Source organism: Salmo salar, chromosome ssa07 (assembly GCF_905237065.1).
Source record: "Salmo salar chromosome ssa07, Ssal_v3.1, whole genome shotgun sequence".
Classification (NCBI taxonomy): Eukaryota; Metazoa; Chordata; class Actinopteri; order Salmoniformes; family Salmonidae; genus Salmo; species Salmo salar.
In genome coordinates, this window is record NC_059448.1 from 50,239,162 (window position 1) to 50,256,954 (window position 17,793).

The following is a 17,793-nucleotide window of genomic DNA, read 5'->3' on the forward strand; positions in this document are numbered from 1 at the left end:
ACCCCCACACCATCACACTACCTCCTCCATGCTTCACGTTGGGAGCCACACATGCAGAGATCATCCTATTCTGCGTCTCACAAAGACATGGTGGTTGGAACCAAAAATCGGACTCATCATACCAAAGGACCGATTTCCACAGTTCTTAATGTCCATTGCTTGTATTTCTTGGCCCAAGCAAGTCTCTTCTTCTTATTGGTGTCCTTTAGTAGTGGTTTCTTTGCAGCAATTCAACCATGAAGGCCTGATTCACACAGTCTCCTCTGAACAGTTGATGTTGAGATGTGTCTGTTACTTGAACTCTGTGAAGCATTTATTTGGGCTGCAATCTGAAGTGCAGTTAACTCTAATGAACTAACTCTGGGTCTTTCTTTCCTGTGGCGGTCCTCATGAGAGCTAGCTTCATCATAATGTTTGATGGTTTTTGCAACTGCACTTAAAGAAATGTTCAAAGTTCCGTAGTGCTATCTTCTGTATACCACCCCTACTTTGTCACAACTGATTGGCTCAAATGCATTAAGGAAATGAATTCAATATATGAACTTTTAACAAGGCACCTGTTAATTGAAGTGCATTCCAGGTGACTACCTCATGAAGCTGGTTGAGACAATGCCAAGAGCGTGCAAAGCTGTCATCATGGCAAACGGTGGCTAATTTGAAGAATCTCAAATCTCAAATATATTTTGATTTGTTTAACACTTTTTTTCGGTTACTACATGATTCCATATGTATTATTTCATAGTAGTGATGTCTTCATTATTATTCCACAATGTCTAAAAAATTAAGAAAAAACCTTGAATTAGTAGGTGTCCAAACTTTTGACTGGTACTGTACGTTCATGCATGCCTGTGTGTGTGTGTGCGTATGTGCGTGTGTGTGTGTGTGTGTGTGCGTGCGTGCGTGTGTGAATGTGCTGTGTTCCCATGCCCAGATCCAGTGACCCAGAGTACAGTTAGTTAGATTAGCCTGTTCCCCCTTCTTTCTATTCTCCCAACGCTGGATTGTATTACAGTTAGGGATTCCCACACAGACCACACACACACACACACACACACACACACACACACACTACACACACACTCTACACACACACCCACACACTACACACCCAGAATTAGGAGGAAAAGGATGTTTCCTCTCTTAATTGAACCAGTACATAATTTTCCATTCCATCTCGTGTCCACAATGAACCCTGATGTGCCTGTGTGAGAGGGAGTGAGTGTCTGAGAGTGTTTGTCTGTGAGAGGGAGAAACAGAGAACAGAGAGAGTGTGTGTGTATGTGGTGCATGTGTGTGAGTATATATGTGTGTGTGTGTATATGTATATATGTATGTGTAAATATATATGTGTGTGTGTATATGTATATATGTATGTGTAAATATATGTGTGTGTGTGTGTGGTATTCAGTATCAACAGCATGCTTGTGGAACCAATCATTCCTTTTTGTTTTGCTGTGCTCTGTCCTACCCTGTACGGCTGTGCTCTATCCTACCCTGTACGGCTGTGCTCTGTCCTACCCTGTACGGCTGTGTCCTGTACTACCCTGTACGGCTGTGCTCTGTCCTACCCTGTACGGCTGTGCTCTGTACTACCCTGTACGGCTGTGCTCTGTACTACCCTGTACGGCTGTGCCCTGTACTACCCTGTACGGCTGTGCTCTGTACTACCCTGTACGGCTGTGCTCTGTACTACCCTGTACGGCTGTGCTCTGTACTACCCTGTACGGCTGTGCTCTGTACTACCCTGTACGGCTGTGTCCTGTACTGCCCTGTACGGCTGTGCTCTGTCCTGCCCTGTACGGCTGTGTCCTGTACTACCCTGTACGGCTGTGCTCTGTCCTACCCTGTACGGCTGTGCTCTGTACTACCCTGTACGGCTGTGTCCTGTACTACCCTGTACGGCTGTGTCCTGTACTGCCCTGTACGGCTGTGCTCTGTCCTACCCTGTACGGCTGTGCTCTGTCCTACCCTGTACGGCTGTGTCCTGTCCTACCCTGTACGGCTGTGCTCTGTACTACCCTGTACGGCTGTGCTCTGTACTACCCTGTACGGCTGTGTCCTGTACTACCCTGTACGGCTGTGCTCTGTACTGCCCTGTACGGCTGTGCTCTGTACTGCCCTGTACGGCTGTGCTCTGTACTGCCCTGTACGGCTGTGCTCTGTACTGCCCTGTACGGCTGTGCTCTGTACTGCCCTGTACGGCTGTGCTCTGTACTGCCCTGTACGGCTGTGCTCTGTACTGCCCTGTACGGCTGTGCTCTGTACTGCCCTGTACGGCTGTGCTCTGTACTGCCCTGTATGCTATAGAGTGCCCTGACAAGGAGGTTGTGTGGTGGTTGTGTGGTACTGACCATAGACCAGGGATGGGCAATGGTCCCCCCTCCCTCACCTTGCGAGCAAAACATTTTAGAAGCTCCCCTGCAATTGTACACATTTTGCCATTTTTTATATGGCATCTGAGTGAGAGTGACTAATAAAAGGAGGGGTGCCAGTTGCCCATCCCTGACAGAGACTGTTAACAGGGGGGATAGAAGGCTACACTGACCATAGACGGACAGCAGGGGGGTAGAAGGCTACACTGACCATAGACGGACAGCAGGGGGGGTAGAAGGCTACACTGACCATAGACGGACAGCAGGGGGGATAGAAGGCTACACTGACCATAGACGGACAGCAGGGGGGGTAGAAGGCTACACTGACCATAGACGGACAGCAGGGGGGGTAGAAGGCTACACTGACCATAGACGGACAGCAGGGGGGATAGAAGGCTACACTGACCATAGACGGACAGCAGGGGGGATAGAAGGCTACACTGACCATAGACGGACAGCAGGGGGGGTAGAAGGCTACACTGACCATAGACGGACAGCAGGGGGGATAGAAGGCTACACTGACCATAGACGGACAGCAGGGGGGATAGAAGGCTACACTGACCATAGACGGACAGCAGGGGGGGTAGAAGGCTACTGTGGGCAGTTCTGGGACAGATGAATTGGGTTGAAGAGAAGAACACTGCCCTGGAGATTCAGGAGAATCCTCTGGTAAACGGTATGTGTGACACTAGAGTTTGTCCCACACAGTAGATGGAGCTGTGGATGCAAGGACCCACAGTCCATGAGGTCAACATAATAGATGGAGCTGTGGATGCAAGGACTCACAGTCCATGAGGTCAACATAATAGATGGAGCTGTGGATGCAAGGACTCACAGTCCATGAGGTCAACATAATAGATGGAGCTGTGGATGCAAGGACTCACAGTCCATGAGGTCAACATAATAGATGGGTCCATATCGTGAAGCGATACATTGTTTGTTTACTCAGACAGTTGTTCCCCCCTGTTTACAGAACCATGAGAGGGAGACAGCGCTGCACTGTGCGGCCCAGTACGGCCACTCTGAGGTGGTGTCCATCCTACTGAAGGAGCTGACAGACCCCACCATGAGGAATAGCCGTGACGAGACGCCCCTGGACCTGGCCGCGCTCTACGGACGACTTCAGGTGAGGATGGACCTGAGCAAGGTTTCTTCTTTCTACAGAGTTTTCCCAAACCAATGTGCCTCTGATTCTGCTTGCTCTCTGTGGTCTAGGCCGGGTTACTGTCAAAGCAATTTGTGACAGTTTAAAAGTGTTTTATAAATGCATTTGATAGTGAGAGAGACTTTGACTAGTTTCATTAGTTGTGCTAGTTCAGAACTACAACAATACACTATATATACAAAAGTATGTGGACACCCCTTCAAATTAGTGGATTCGGCTGTTTCAGCCACACCCGTTGCTGACAGGTGTAAGGAATTGAGCACACAGCCATGCAATCTCCATAGACACACATTGGCAGTAGAATGGCCTGTACTGAAGAGCTCAGTGACTCAACATGGTGCCGTCATAGGATGCCACCTTTCCAACAAGTCAGTTCATCAAATGTCTGCCCTCCTAGAGCTGCCCCAGTCAACTATAAGTACTGTTATTGTCAGGTGGAAATGTCTAGGAGCAACAACGGCTCAGACGCGAAGTGGTAGGCCACACAATTTCACAGAATGGAACCGCCGAGTGCTGAAGCGTGTAGCGCATACAAATCGTCTGTCCTCGGTTGGAACACCACCGAGTTCCAAACTGCCTCTGTTGGCAAATTCAGCACAAGAACTGTTTGTTGGGAGCTTCATGAAATGGGATTCCATGGCTAAGATCACCACGCTCAATGTCAAGCGTCGGCTGGAGGGGTGTAAATCTCGCCGCAATTGGACTATGGAGCAGTGGAAACACGTCCTCTGGAGTGATGAATCACGCTTCACCATCTGGCAGTCCGACAGACGAATCTAGGTTTGGCGGAGGCCAAGAGAACACTACCTGGCCCAATGCATAGTGCCAACTGTAAAGTTTGGTGGAGCAGGAATAATGGTCTAGGGGCTGTTTTTTATGGTTCAGGCTTGGCCTCTTAGTTCCAGTGAAGAGAAATCTTAACACTACAGCATACAATGACATTCTATACGATTCTGTGCTTCCAACTTTGTGGTAACAGTTTGAGGAAGGCCCTTTCCTGTTTCAGCATGACAATACCCCCATGCACAAAGCGAGGTCCATACAGAAATGGTTTGTCGATTGGTGTGGAAGAACTTGACTGGTCTGCACACAGCCCTGATCTCAACCCCATCGAACAGCTTTGGGATGTATTGGAATGCCGACTGTGAGCCAGGCCTAATCGCCCAACATCAGTGCGCGACATCACTAATGCGCTTGTGGCTGAATGGAAGCAAGTCCCCGCAGCAATGTTCCAACATCTAGTGGAAAGCCTTCCCGGAAGAGTGGAGGCTGTTATAGCAGCAAAGGGGGGACCAACTCCATATTAATGCCCATGATTTTGAAATGAGATGTTCGACGAGCAGGTGTCCACATACGTTTGGTCCTGACGTGGCTTGTGGTCCTGACGGTCTGAAAACAATATTGTATGTAATACTGTAGTAACAGACAAGGGCCTGTATCAAATAACTACACATTTAGATCTTGGAACTCATGTCCTCTGGGCTTGAACCCTCTCTCCTCCCCTCTCCTCCTCTCTCCTCCTCTCTCCTCCCCTCTCCTCCCCTCTCCTCCTCTCTCCTCCCCTCTCCTCCCTCTCTCCTCCTCTCTCCTCCTCTCTCCTCTCCTCCTCTCCTCCCCTCTCCTCCTCTCTCCTCCCCTCTCCTCCCCTCTCCTCCTCTCTCCTCCTCTCTCCTCTCCTCCCCTCTCCTCCCCTCTCCTCCTCTCTCCTCCTCTCTCCTCTCCTCCCCTCCCCTCTCCTCCCCTCTCCTCTCCTCCCCTCTCCTCCTCTCTCCTCCCCTCCCCCCAGGTGGTCTGTATGTTGGTGACCGCCCACCCCAACCTGATGAGCAGCCACGGGACAAGGCGCCACACGCCCCTGCACCTGGCCGCCCGCAACGGGCACCACTCAGCCGTGCACACCCTGCTGGAGGCCGGCATGGACGTCAACTCCCAGGTCAGCGGTCTAGGGGTCAGGGTCACTGTGGAGTCAGGGATGAGCGGTTAGGTGGATGGGTAAGGGTTGGGAGGGGGGTGAGGAATGGTTTCGTAGGTTAGCTTTTATTCTGCAGGTGTGTTGTTGGGGGGTCACTCTGCGTTTCTACTTCAGTACAACATGTTCTCCTGTAGAGGGAGGTGAAGAGAGGTGAGCTAAAGGTCAACTCAGCCTTAAAGGAAAACTCCTCCCAAAAACTATCTTTTGGTATTTGTTTCATTTTGCCAGCAATCAAGTTTTCAAGATGGGTGACTTTCAAAATACAGAAATCATCCCTGTATGATGGGTTTAGCATCACATGGTAGTCAGGGTGAAACCAGGCTTCAGCTTTGTAACAGTTCTCTTCCCTCCTGCAGATGTTGCTCCAGTAAATCTGACTGTCTCTTTAGCTCAAGATACACTCTCTCCTTGTAATGAATGTTTCAAGCCTGTCTCCTGTGATTTTATCCAGTTGGTACAGTATCTAAGGAGAATCTTACTTCTACTCAACCTATTTCTGAATATGGTTTTGCGGTAAAATTAGCAGAACACAGCAACGCACTGTGTGTGTGTTTGTGAGGGGGGGTCGGAGTAGGTCAAGGATGAGTTTGAGATGTGTGTGTGTCTTCATACATACAGTATGGCACTGTGTGTGTGACTGCTTAAGATACAGAACACGTGTGTGGGGGGGGGGTGTAGAATGATGTGGTTATTGAAATAAGTGAATTATTGATGCGGAACAGAGGGAGACGAGGATGAGAGTAGTACGGGGTGTTCCTGAGTTCATACACCCTCTCTCTCTTCACCCTCCCCCTCTCTCTTCACCCTCCCCCTCTCTCTTCATCCTCCCCTCTCTCTCTTCATCCTCCCCTCTCTCTCTTCACCCTCCCCTCTCTCTCTTCACCCTCCCCTCTCTCTCTTCATCCTCCCCTCTCTCTCTTCACCCTCCCCTCTCTCTCTTCACCCCTCCCCTCTCTCTCTTCACCCTCCCCTCTCTCTCTTCACCCTCCCCTCTCTCTCTTCACCCTCCCCTCTCTCTCTTCACCCTCCCCTCTCTCTCTTCACCCTCCCCTCTCTCTCTTCACCCTCCCCTCTCTCTCTTCAGCCTCCCCTCTCTCTCTTCACCCCTCCCCTCTCTCTCTTCACCCTCCCCTCTCTCTCTTCACCCCTCCCCTCTCTCTCTTCACCCTCCCCTCTCTCTCTTCACCCTCCCCTCTCTCTCTTCACCCTCCCCCTCTCTCTTCAGCCTCCCCTCTCTCTCTTCACCCTCCCCTCTCTCTCTTCACCCTCCCCTCTCTCTCTTCACCCTCCCCTCTCTCTCTTCACCCTCCCCCCTCTCTCTTCAGCCTCCCCTCTCTCTCTTCACCCTCCCCCCTCTCTCTTCACCCTCCCCCTCTCTCTTCACCCTCCCCTCTCTCTCTTCACCCTCCCCTCTCTCTCTTCAGCCTCCCCTCTCTCTCTTCACCCTCCCCTCTCTCTCTTCATCCTCCCCTCTCTCTCTTCACCCTCCCCCTCTCTCTTCACCCTCCCCTCTCTCTCTTCACCCTCCCCTCTCTCTCTTCAGCCTCCCCTCTCTCTCTTCATCCTCCCCTCTCTCTCTTCATCCTCCCCCCTCTCTCTTCAGCCTCCCCTCTCTCTCTTCAGCCTCCCCTCTCTCTCTTCACCCTCCCCTCTCTCTCTTCACCCTCCCCCTCTCTCTTCACCCTCCCCTCTCTCTCTTCACCCCTCCCCTCTCTCTTCACCCTCCCCTCTCTCTCTTCACCCTCCCCTCTCTCTCTTCACCCCTCCCCTTTCTCTCTTCACCCCTCCCCCTCTCTCTTCACCCCTCCCCTCTCTCTCTTCACCCCTCCCCTCTCTCTCTTCACCCTCCCCTCTCTCTCTTCACCCTCCCCTCTCTCTCTTCACCCTCCCCTCTCTCTCTTCACCCCTCCCCTCTCTCTCTTCACCCCTCCCCTCTCTCGCTCTCTCTCTCCTCCCCTCCCCCCTCTCTCCTCCTCTCCTCCCTCCCCTTCTCTCCCTCCCTCCTCCCTACCTATCTCTCTCCCCTCCCCTTCTCTCCCTCCCTCCTCCCTTCCTATCTCTCTCCCCTCCCCTTCTCTCCCTCCCTCCTCCCTTCCTATCTCTCTCCCCTCCCCTTCTCTCCCTCCCTCCTCCCCTCCCCTCTCTCTCTCCTCCTCTCCCCTCCCCTTCTCTCCCTCCCTCCTCCCCTCCCCTCTCTCTCTCCTCCTCTCCCTCCCTCCTCCCCTCTCTCTCTCCTCCTCTCCCCTTCTCTCCCTCCCTCCTCCCCTCCTATCTCTCTCTCTCTAAAGCCACACTGTCAGATCTGTGCTTTGACATTAAGGAGTGGAAGGAACATACAGTCCCACAGATGGTGGGGTAAATAGCAGTGTGTCAGTGCCTAGTAAAATAATTACATTAAAGCCCATCGTTTAAATGAATAATGAATGAGGATATCTCTCTCTCTCATTCTCTCTCCCTCGCTCTCTAATGAGTCAAGTCAAGAACTATGTGGGACGCTGGGCTGAAGGGAGTTGTGGTTTTCATTAAGCAAATATTCAACCTAGATCAGCGCAGAAACATGGTAATTGACTACAATGACCATAATTCATTGCGCCAGTTTTTTCCAGATCAGAGAGGAGCAAGCGAAGCGAGAGGTTTCACTCTCGCCAAAATCTGTCCAAAATACGCCCAACACGTTTCTATGGGTTTATTTTGGACCTAAACTTGTCGCCTGTCTTCCCGCCTTTGGGACAAACAACACCTATTGTTAGGGAGGAGACCTGCGTCTCGTCATTGTATACAGATCTCTGGATGGAGACAATGGAATATTTTCAATGTTCTGGCAATTGAATGTTCACTTTTTGGTTTTGAAATGTTCATGAAAAAGCTCTATAGTCATTGTAAGGTCATTATTTCATAATACATTTAATCGCTCAGCACTACTTCAAGGTGACTTGGGTCGTCAGTCGAACGGTGTTTCCTCCGACACGGAGGTGTTGCTGCTGACTTCTGGGTTAAGCGAGCACTGTGTTAAGAATTAGCGCGTCTAGGTGGGTCATGTTTCGGAGTTGCAGCGATGAAACAAGGTCGTGACTAGCAATGGGAGAAAATGTGTTAAAATAAAGGCCCAAAACAAAAACCCCCCTCAGTCAATCTTCTTTGTGAATCGATTTCCTCATTTTCCAGTGACATCACCAACTAATCGCCATGGGAAACGACACAGGAAGGGGTTTGAGGGGGGAAGTGGGGGAGGGTCTGCCGGTTTTGGTTTCCTGTCCCTCGATTTATGTGTGTGTGCTCCCTCTAAACTCATCGCCCAGTCACCTCTAGTCCCAAGTCACCGTGGGTTGTGAAGCTTTTTGTCTTTTCTCGATTTGGATCTTTTTACGTTCCTGTTTTTGACCTGGTCTTTTGGATTCTGTGGTATTGGATGATCAGATGCCCTTTCATTGGCATGCTTTGACTTTTGAACTGTAAGGGTCAGTCAGACGCACCAGGATTGGGTGTGTGGGAACACAGGAGGAGCAGTTCTGGGTTTTGATTGGTCGATGTGTTGGATGTTTGGGGTCTTTCCTGTCTGCGTTGATAATACCTTGGTGATAGAGGAAAGACAAGGTATTGTGTGTGTGTGTGTGTGTGTGTGTGTGTGTGCGTACACACACACACACACAGCATGCTTGTTGCAATTAGTCACAAGACAGGAGCCTGGCTGGGTGTTAGTGTGAGAGATCCAGCTAAGGTCAGAGGTACTGAAACACACAGGGAGTGTGTGTGTGTGTGTGTGTGTGTGTGTGTGTGTGTGTGTGTCGCTGTGTGTTTTTAAAGTGCTTGTCTTAGTAATCACAGTTACTGTACACTAGTTGATTTCCCCTCCCACAGTTTCTCTGCATTGCATCATGTCACCAATAGACCAATGTATTCTACAGGGCCTAATGCCACTAGCATCCAGGCCATATGGAGAGGGAGGAAACTGCTGTGTTTGGAATAGGACGTTCCCTCCACGCGGCTCTGTGTACAAAGAGTTTTCTTGGGCGATGTCTTAAAATAAATGTTTTCTTTCTCTCTCCCACATCACTCTCCCCTCTCTTGCCTTCTATTATTCGGTCTCCTCTCTCTCTCTCTCTCTCTCTCTCTCTCTCTCTCTCTCTCTCTCTCTCTCTCTCAGACGGAGAATGGCAGTGCTCTCCACGAGGCAGCTCTCTATGGGAAGATGGATGTGGTTCGTCTGCTGCTAGACTCAGGTGGGTGTCATGAGGGAGTCCATGTACCCCCCCTCATACCTCTGTTCCTGTTCTTATGTGTATGTAAACCTGTTCCCTGTGTTTACCCCCCCCCATACCTCTGTTCCTGTTCTTATGTGTATGTAAACCTGTCCCCTGTGTTTACCGCCCCTCATACCTCTGTTCCTGTTCTTATGTGTATGTAAACCTGTCCCCTGTGTTTACCGCCCCTCATACCTCTGTTCCTGTTCTTATGTGTACGTAAACCTGTCCCCTGTGTTTACCCCCCCATACCTCTGTTCCTGTTCTTATGTGTACGTAAACCAGTCCCCTGTGTTTACCCCCCTCATACCTCTGTTCCTGTTCTTACCTCTGTTCCTGTTCTTATGTGTATGTAAACCTGTCCCCTGTGTTTACCCCCCTCATACCTCTGTTCCTGTTCTTATGTGTATGTAAACCTGTCCCCTGTGTTTACCGCCCCTCATACCTCTGTTCCTGTTCTTATGTGTATGTAAACCTGTCCCCTGTGTTTACCCCCCTCATACCTCTGTTCCTGTTCTTATGTGTATGTAAACCTGTCCCCTGTGTTTACCGCCCCTCATACCTCTGTTCCTGTTCTTATGTGTACGTAAACCTGTCCCCTGTGTTTACCCCCTCATACCTCTGTTCCTGTTCTTATGTGTATGTAAACCTGTCCCCTGTGTTTACCCCCCCTCATACCTCTGTTCCTGTTCTTATGTGTACGTAAACCTGTCCCCTGTGTTTACCCCCTCATACCTCTGTTCCTGTTCTTATGTGTATGTAAACCTGTCCCCTGTGTTTACCCCAATACTGCTTCTGATCAATCTAACAGTATGTACACGTTACAATCTAACAGTATGTACACGTACACAGCAGCACTAGCGATTCATCCTGCCATAGCTAGTAAATCAAATCAAATTTTATGGGTCACATACACATGATTAGCAGATGTTGATGTGAGTGTAGCGAAATGCTTGTGCTTCTAGTTCCGACAATGCAGTAATATCTAACAAGTAATCTAACAAATTCTTACAGACAAATGTAAGGGATGAATAATAATATGTACATATTATATAATCATGTTTCATAGCTGTGCTGTCATGCCCCTCTCCCCTAAGTGTCAGTCAGTGTTACAGTAGATGTGGTGAGAGCGAGAGAGAGAGGGGCAGTAGATGATATGTAGAGAGAGAGACAGTAGATGATATGTAGAGAGAGGGACAGTAGATGATATGTAGAGAGAGAGACAGTAGATGATATGTAGAGAGAGAGACAGTAGATGATATGTAGAGAGAGAGACAGTAGATGATATGTAGAGAGAGAGACAGTAGATGATATGTAGAGAGAGAGACAGTAGATGATATGTAGAGAGAGAGACAGTAGATGATATGTAGAGAGAGAGACAGTAGATGATATGTAGAGAGAGGGACAGTAGATGATATGTAGAGAGAGAGACAGTAGATGATATGTAGAGAGAGAGACAGTAGATGATATGTAGAGAGAGAGACAGTAGATGATATGTAGAGAGAGGGACAGTAGATGATATGTAGAGAGAGGGACAGTAGATGATATGTAGAGAGAGGGACAGTAGATGATATGTAGAGAGAGGGACAGTAGATGATATGTAGAGAGAGAGACAGTAGATGATATGTAGAGAGAGGGACAGTAGATGATATGTAGAGAGAGGGACAGTAGATGAAATGTAGAGAGAGAGGGACAGTAGATGAAATGTAGAGAGAGAGGGACAGTAGATGATATGTAGAGAGAGAGGGAGTGGTAGATGATATGTAGAGAGAGAGCGAGACAGTAGATGATATGGAGAGAGAGAGCGAGACAGTAGATGATAAGTAGAGAGAGAGCGAGACAGTAGATGATATGTAGAGAGAGAGACAGTAGATGATATGTAGAGAGAGAGACAGTAGATGATATGTAGAGAGAGAGAGCGGCAGTAGATGATATGGAGAGAGAGAGAGACAGTAGATGATATGGAGAGAGAGAGAGACAGTAGATGATATGGAGAGAGAGAGAGACAGTAGATGATATGGAGAGAGAGAGAGAGTAGATGATATGGAGAGAGAGAGTAGATGATATGGAGAGAGAGAGCGAGACAGTAGATGATATGGAGAGAGAGAGAGCGAGACAGTAGATGATATGGAGAGAGAGAGAGAGAGACAGTAGATGATATGGAGAGAGAGAGAGAGACAGTAGATGATATGGAGAGAGAGAGAGCGAGACAGTAGATGATATGTAGAGAGAGGGACAGTAGATGATATGTAGAGAGAGAGGGAGTGGTAGATGATATGTAGAGAGAGAGCGAGACAGTAGATGATATGGAGAGAGAGAGCGAGACAGTAGATGATAAGTAGAGAGAGAGCGAGACAGTAGATGATATGTAGAGCGAGAGCGAGACAGTAGATGATATGTAGAGAGAGAGCGAGACAGTAGATGATATGGAGAGAGAGAGAGCGAGACAGTAGATGATATGGAGAGAGAGAGAGAGACAGTAGATGATATGGAGAGAGAGAGAGACAGTAGATGATATGGAGAGAGAGAGTAGATGATATGGAGAGAGAGAGAAGTAGATGATATGGAGAGAGAGAGAGAGACAGTAGATGATATGGAGAGAGAGAGAGCGAGACAGTAGATGATATGGAGAGAGAGAGCGAGACAGTAGATGATATGGAGAGAGAGAGAGACAGTAGATGATATGGAGAGAGAGAGAGACAGTAGATGATATGGAGAGAGAGAGCGAGACAGTAGATGATATGGAGAGAGAGAGGCGAGACAGTAGATGATATGGAGAGAGAGAGAGCGAGACAGTAGATGATATGGAGAGAGAGAGCGAGACAGTAGATGATATGGAGAGAGAGAGCGAGACAGTAGATGATATGGAGAGAGAGAGAGACAGTAGATGATATGGAGAGAGAGAGAGACAGTAGATGATATGGAGAGAGAGAGAGAGTAGATGATATGGAGAGAGAGAGAGAGAGACAGTAGATGATATGGAGAGAGAGAGAGAGACAGTAGATGATATGGAGAGAGAGAGAGCGAGACAGTAGATGATATGGAGAGAGAGACAGTAGATGATATGGAGAGAGAGAGAGAGACAGTAGATGATATGGAGAGAGAGAGAGCGAGACAGTAGATGATATGGAGAGAGAGAGAGCGAGACAGTAGATGATATGGAGAGAGAGAGAGCAAGACAGTAGATGATATGGAGAGAGACAGTAGATGATATGGAGAGAGAGAGAGAGAGAGAGAGAGAGAGAGTAGATGATATGGAGAGAGAGAGAGCGAGACAGTAGATGATATGGAGAGAGAGAGAGACAGTATATGATATGGAGAGAGAGAGAGTAGATGATATGGAGAGAGAGATAGCGAGACAGTAGATGATATGGAGAGAGAGAGAGCGAGACAGTAGATGATATGGAGAGAGAGAGAGAGAGCGAGACAGTAGATGATATGGAGAGAGAGAGAGAGAGCGAGACAGTAGATGATATGTAGAGAGAGGGACAGTAGATGATATGTAGAGAGCGGGACAGTAGATGATATGGAGAGAGAGAGAGAGAGAGCGAGACAGTAGATTATATGGAGAGAGAGAGAGAGAGAGAGTAGATGATATGGAGAGAGAGAGAGAGACAGTAGATGATATGGAGAGAGAGAGAGTAGATGATATGGAGAGAGAGAGCGAGACAGTAGATGATATGGAGAGAGAGAGCGAGACAGTAGATGATATGGAGAGAGAGAGAGGAGCGAGACAGTAGATGATATGGAGAGCGAGAGAGAGAGAGCGAGACAGTAGATGATATGGAGAGAGAGAGAGAGAGAGCGAGACAGTGATGATATGGAGAGTGAGAGAGGACGAGACAGTAGATGATATGGAGAGAGAGAGAGAGAGCGAGACAGTAGATGATATGGAGAGAGAGAGAGAGCGAGACAGTAGATGATATGGAGAGAGAGAGAGAGAGCGAGACAGTAGATGATATGGAGAGAGAGAGAGAGAGTAGATGATATGGAGAGAGAGAGAGAGAGTAGATGATATGGAGAGAGAGAAAGAGACAGTAGATGATATGGAGAGAGAGAGAGAGAGACAGTAGATGATATGGAGAGAGAGAGAGAGAGAGACAGTAGATGATATGGAGAGAGAGAGAGAGACAGTAGATGATATGGAGAGAGAGAGAGAGACAGTAGATGATATGGAGAGAGAGAGAAAGACAGTAGATGATATGGAGAGAGAGAGAAAGACAGTAGATGATATGGAGAGAGAGAGAGCGAGACAGTAGATGATATGGAGAGAGAGAGAGCGAGACAGTAGATGATATGGAGAGAGAGAGAGCGAGACAGTAGATGATATGGAGAGAGAGGGACAGTAGATGATATGAGAGAGAGAGAGACAGTAGATGAGATGAGAGAGAGAGACAGTAGATGATATGGAGAGAGAGAGACAGTAGATGATATGGAGAGAGAGAGAGAGAGAGAGAGAGAGAGACAGTAGATGATATGGAGAGAGAGAGAGAGAGTGAGACAGTAGATGATATGGAGAGAGAGAGAGAGAGCGAGACAGTAGATGATATGTAGAGAGAGGGACAGTAGATGATATGTAGAGAGAGGGACAGTAGATGATATGTAGAGAGAGGGACAGTAGATGATATGTAGAGAGAGAGGGACAGTAGATGATATGTAGAGAGAGAGGGACAGTAGATGATATGTAGAGAGAGGGACAGTAGATGATATGTAGAGAGAGGGACAGTAGATGATATGTAGAGAGAGGGACAGTAGATGATATGTAGAGAGAGGGACAGTAGATGATATGTAGAGAGAGCGAGACAGTAGATGATATGTAGAGAGAGAGCGAGACAGTAGATGATATGGAGAGAGAGAGCGAGACAGTAGATGATATGGAGAGAGAGAGAGGCGAGACAGTAGATGATATGGAGAGAGAGAGAGGGAGCGAGACTGTAGATGATATGGAGAGAGAGAGAGAGAGCGAGACAGTAGATGATATGGAGAGAGAGAGAGAGCGAGACAGTAGATGATATGGAGAGAGAGAGAGAGAGCGAGACAGTAGATGATATGGAGAGAGAGAGAGAGCGAGACAGTAGATGATATGGAGAGAGAGAGAGAGAGAGTAGATGATATGGAGAGAGAGAGAGAGTAGATGATATGGAGAGAGAGAGAGAGAGACAGTAGATGATATGGAGAGAGAGAGAGAGAGAGTAGATGATATGGAGAGAGAGAAAGAGACAGTAGATGATATGGAGAGAGAGAGAGAGACAGTAGATTACATGGAGAGAGAGAGAGAGTAGATGATATGGAGAGAGAGAGAGAGAGACAGTAGATGATATGGAGAGAGCGAGAGCGAGACAGTAGATGATATGGAGAGAGAGAGACAGTAGATGATATGAGAGAGAGAGAGACAGGAGATGAGAGAGAGAGACAGTAGATGATATGGAGAGAGAGAGAGAGACAGTAGATTATATGGAGAGAGAGAGAGAGAGAGAGACAGTAGATGATATGGAGAGAGAGAGAGAGAGCGAGACAGTAGATGATATTGAGAGAGAGAGAGAGAGCGAGACAGTAGATGATATGTAGAGGGACAGTAGATGATATGTAGAGAGAGGGACAGTAGATGATATGTAGAGAGAGGGACAGTAGATGATATGTAGAGAGAGGGACATTAGATTATATGTAGAGAGAGGGACAGTAGATGATATGTAGAGAGAGGGACATTAGATGATATGTAGAGAGGGACAGTAGATGATATGTAGAGAGAGGGACAGTAGATGATATGTAGAGAGAGGGACAGTAGATGATATGTAGAGAGAGGGACAGTAGATGATATGTAGAGAGAGGGACAGTAGATGATATGTAGAGAGAGGGACAGTAGATGATATGTAGAGAGAGGGACAGTAGATGATATGTAGAGAGAGGAACAGTAGATGATATGTAGAGAGAGGGACAGTAGATGATATGTAGAGAGAGGGACAGTAGATGATATGTAGAGAGAGGGACAGTAGATGATATGTAGAGAGAGGGACAGTAGATGATATGTAGAGAGAGGGACAGTAGATGATATGTAGAGAGAGGGACAGTAGATGATATGTAGAGAGAGGGACAGTAGATGATATATAGAGAGAGGGACAGTAGATGATATGTAGAGAGAGAGCGAGACAGTAGATGATATGTAGAGAGAGAGCGAGAGAGAGTAGATGATATGGAGAGAGAGAGAGAGAGAGAGAGTAGATGATATGGAGAGAGAGAGAGAGAGAGAGAGAGTAGATGATATGGAGAGAGAGAGAGAGAGTAGATGATATGGAGAGAGAGAGTAGATGATATGGAGAGAGAGAGTAGATGATATGGAGAGAGAGAGTAGATGATATGGAGAGAGAGAGGGAGAGTAGATGATATGGAGAGAGAGAGAGTAGATGATATGGAGAGAGAGACAGTAGATGATATGGAGAGAGAGAGAGCGAGACAGTAGATGATATGGAGAGAGAGAGCGAGACAGTAGATGATATGGAGAGAGAGAGAGCGAGACAGTAGATGATATGGAGAGAGAGAGAGCGAGACAGTAGATGATATGGAGAAATAGGAGAGAGAGAGTAGATGATATGGAGAGAGATGAATGGAGAAGAGAGAGTAGATGATATGGAGATAGAGAGAGTAGATGATATGGAGAGAGAGAGAGAGAGAGAGTAGATGATATGGAGAGAGAGAGAGAGAGAGTAGATGATATGAGAGAGAGAGAGAGAGTAGATGATATGGAGAGAGAGAGAGAGAGACAGTAGATGATATGGAGAGAGAGAGAGTAGATGATATGGAGAGAGAGAGAGACAGTAGATGATATGGAGAGGGAGAGAGAGACAGTAGATGATATGGAGAGAGAGAGAGAGACATTAGATGATATGGAGAGAGAGAGAGAGACAGTAGATGATATGGAGAGAGAGGGAGAGAGCGAGACAGTAGATGATATGGAGAGAGAGGGAGAGAGCGAGACAGTAGATGATATGGAGAGAGAGAGAGCGAGACAGTATATGATATGGAGAGAGAGAGAGAGCGAGACAGTAGATGATATGGAGAGAGAGAGAGAGAGAGACAGTAGATGATATGGAGAGAGAGAGAGAGACAGTAGATGATATGGAGAGAGAGAGAGACAGTAGATGATATGGAGAGAGAAAGACAGTAGATGATATGGAGAGAGAGAGAGAGTAGATGATATGGAGAGAGAGAGACAGTAGATGATATGGAGAGAGAGAGAGCGAGACAGTAGATGATATGGAGAGAGAGAGAGCGAGACAGTAGATTATATGGAGAGAGAGAGAGCGAGACAGTAGATGATATGGAGAGAGAGAGACAGTAGATGATATGAGAGAGAGAGAGACAGTAGATGAGATGAGAGAGAGAGTAGATGATATGGAGAGAGAGAGAGAGAGAGACAGTAGATGATATGGAGAGAGAGAGAGAGAGAGAGAGAGAGAGAGAGAGAGACAGTAGATGATATGGAGAGAGAGAGAGACAGTAGATGATATGGAGAGAGAGAGAGAGAGCGAGACAGTAGATGATATGGAGAGAGAGAGAGAGTAGATATGGAGAGAGAGAGAGAGTAGATGATATGGAGAGAGAGAGAGAGACAGTAGATGATATGGAGAGAGAGAGAGCGAGACAGTAGATGATATGTAGAGAGAGGGACAGTAGATGATATGTAGAGAGAGAGGGAGTGGTAGATGATATGTAGAGAGAGAGCGAGACAGTAGATGATATGGAGAGAGAGAGCGAGACAGTAGATGATAAGTAGAGAGAGAGCGAGACAGTAGATGATATGTAGAGCGAGAGCGAGACAGTAGATGATATGTAGAGAGAGAGCGAGACAGTAGATGATATGGAGAGAGAGAGAGCGAGACAGTAGATGATATGGAGAGAGAGAGCGAGACAGTAGATGATATGGAGAGAGAGAGAGACAGTAGATGATATGGAGAGAGAGAGAGACAGTAGATGATATGGAGAGAGAGAGTAGATGATATGGAGAGAGAGAGTAGATGATATGGAGAGAGAGAGAGAGACAGTAGA

The 17,793-nt window shown here is 47.6% G+C and overlaps 1 protein-coding gene across 1 annotated transcript in view; it reads left to right on the top strand.

The window, feature by feature from the left end:
* The window catches only part of anks1b (ankyrin repeat and sterile alpha motif domain containing 1B), a 323,994-nt gene that overhangs the window by 86,528 nt on the left and 219,673 nt on the right, over positions 1-17,793 (top strand). The window contains 3 exon segments of the mRNA XM_045722208.1: positions 3,346-3,498; positions 5,324-5,470; positions 9,654-9,729. Of these exon segments, the coding sequence (XP_045578164.1) occupies positions 3,346-3,498; positions 5,324-5,470; positions 9,654-9,729 (376 nt within the window).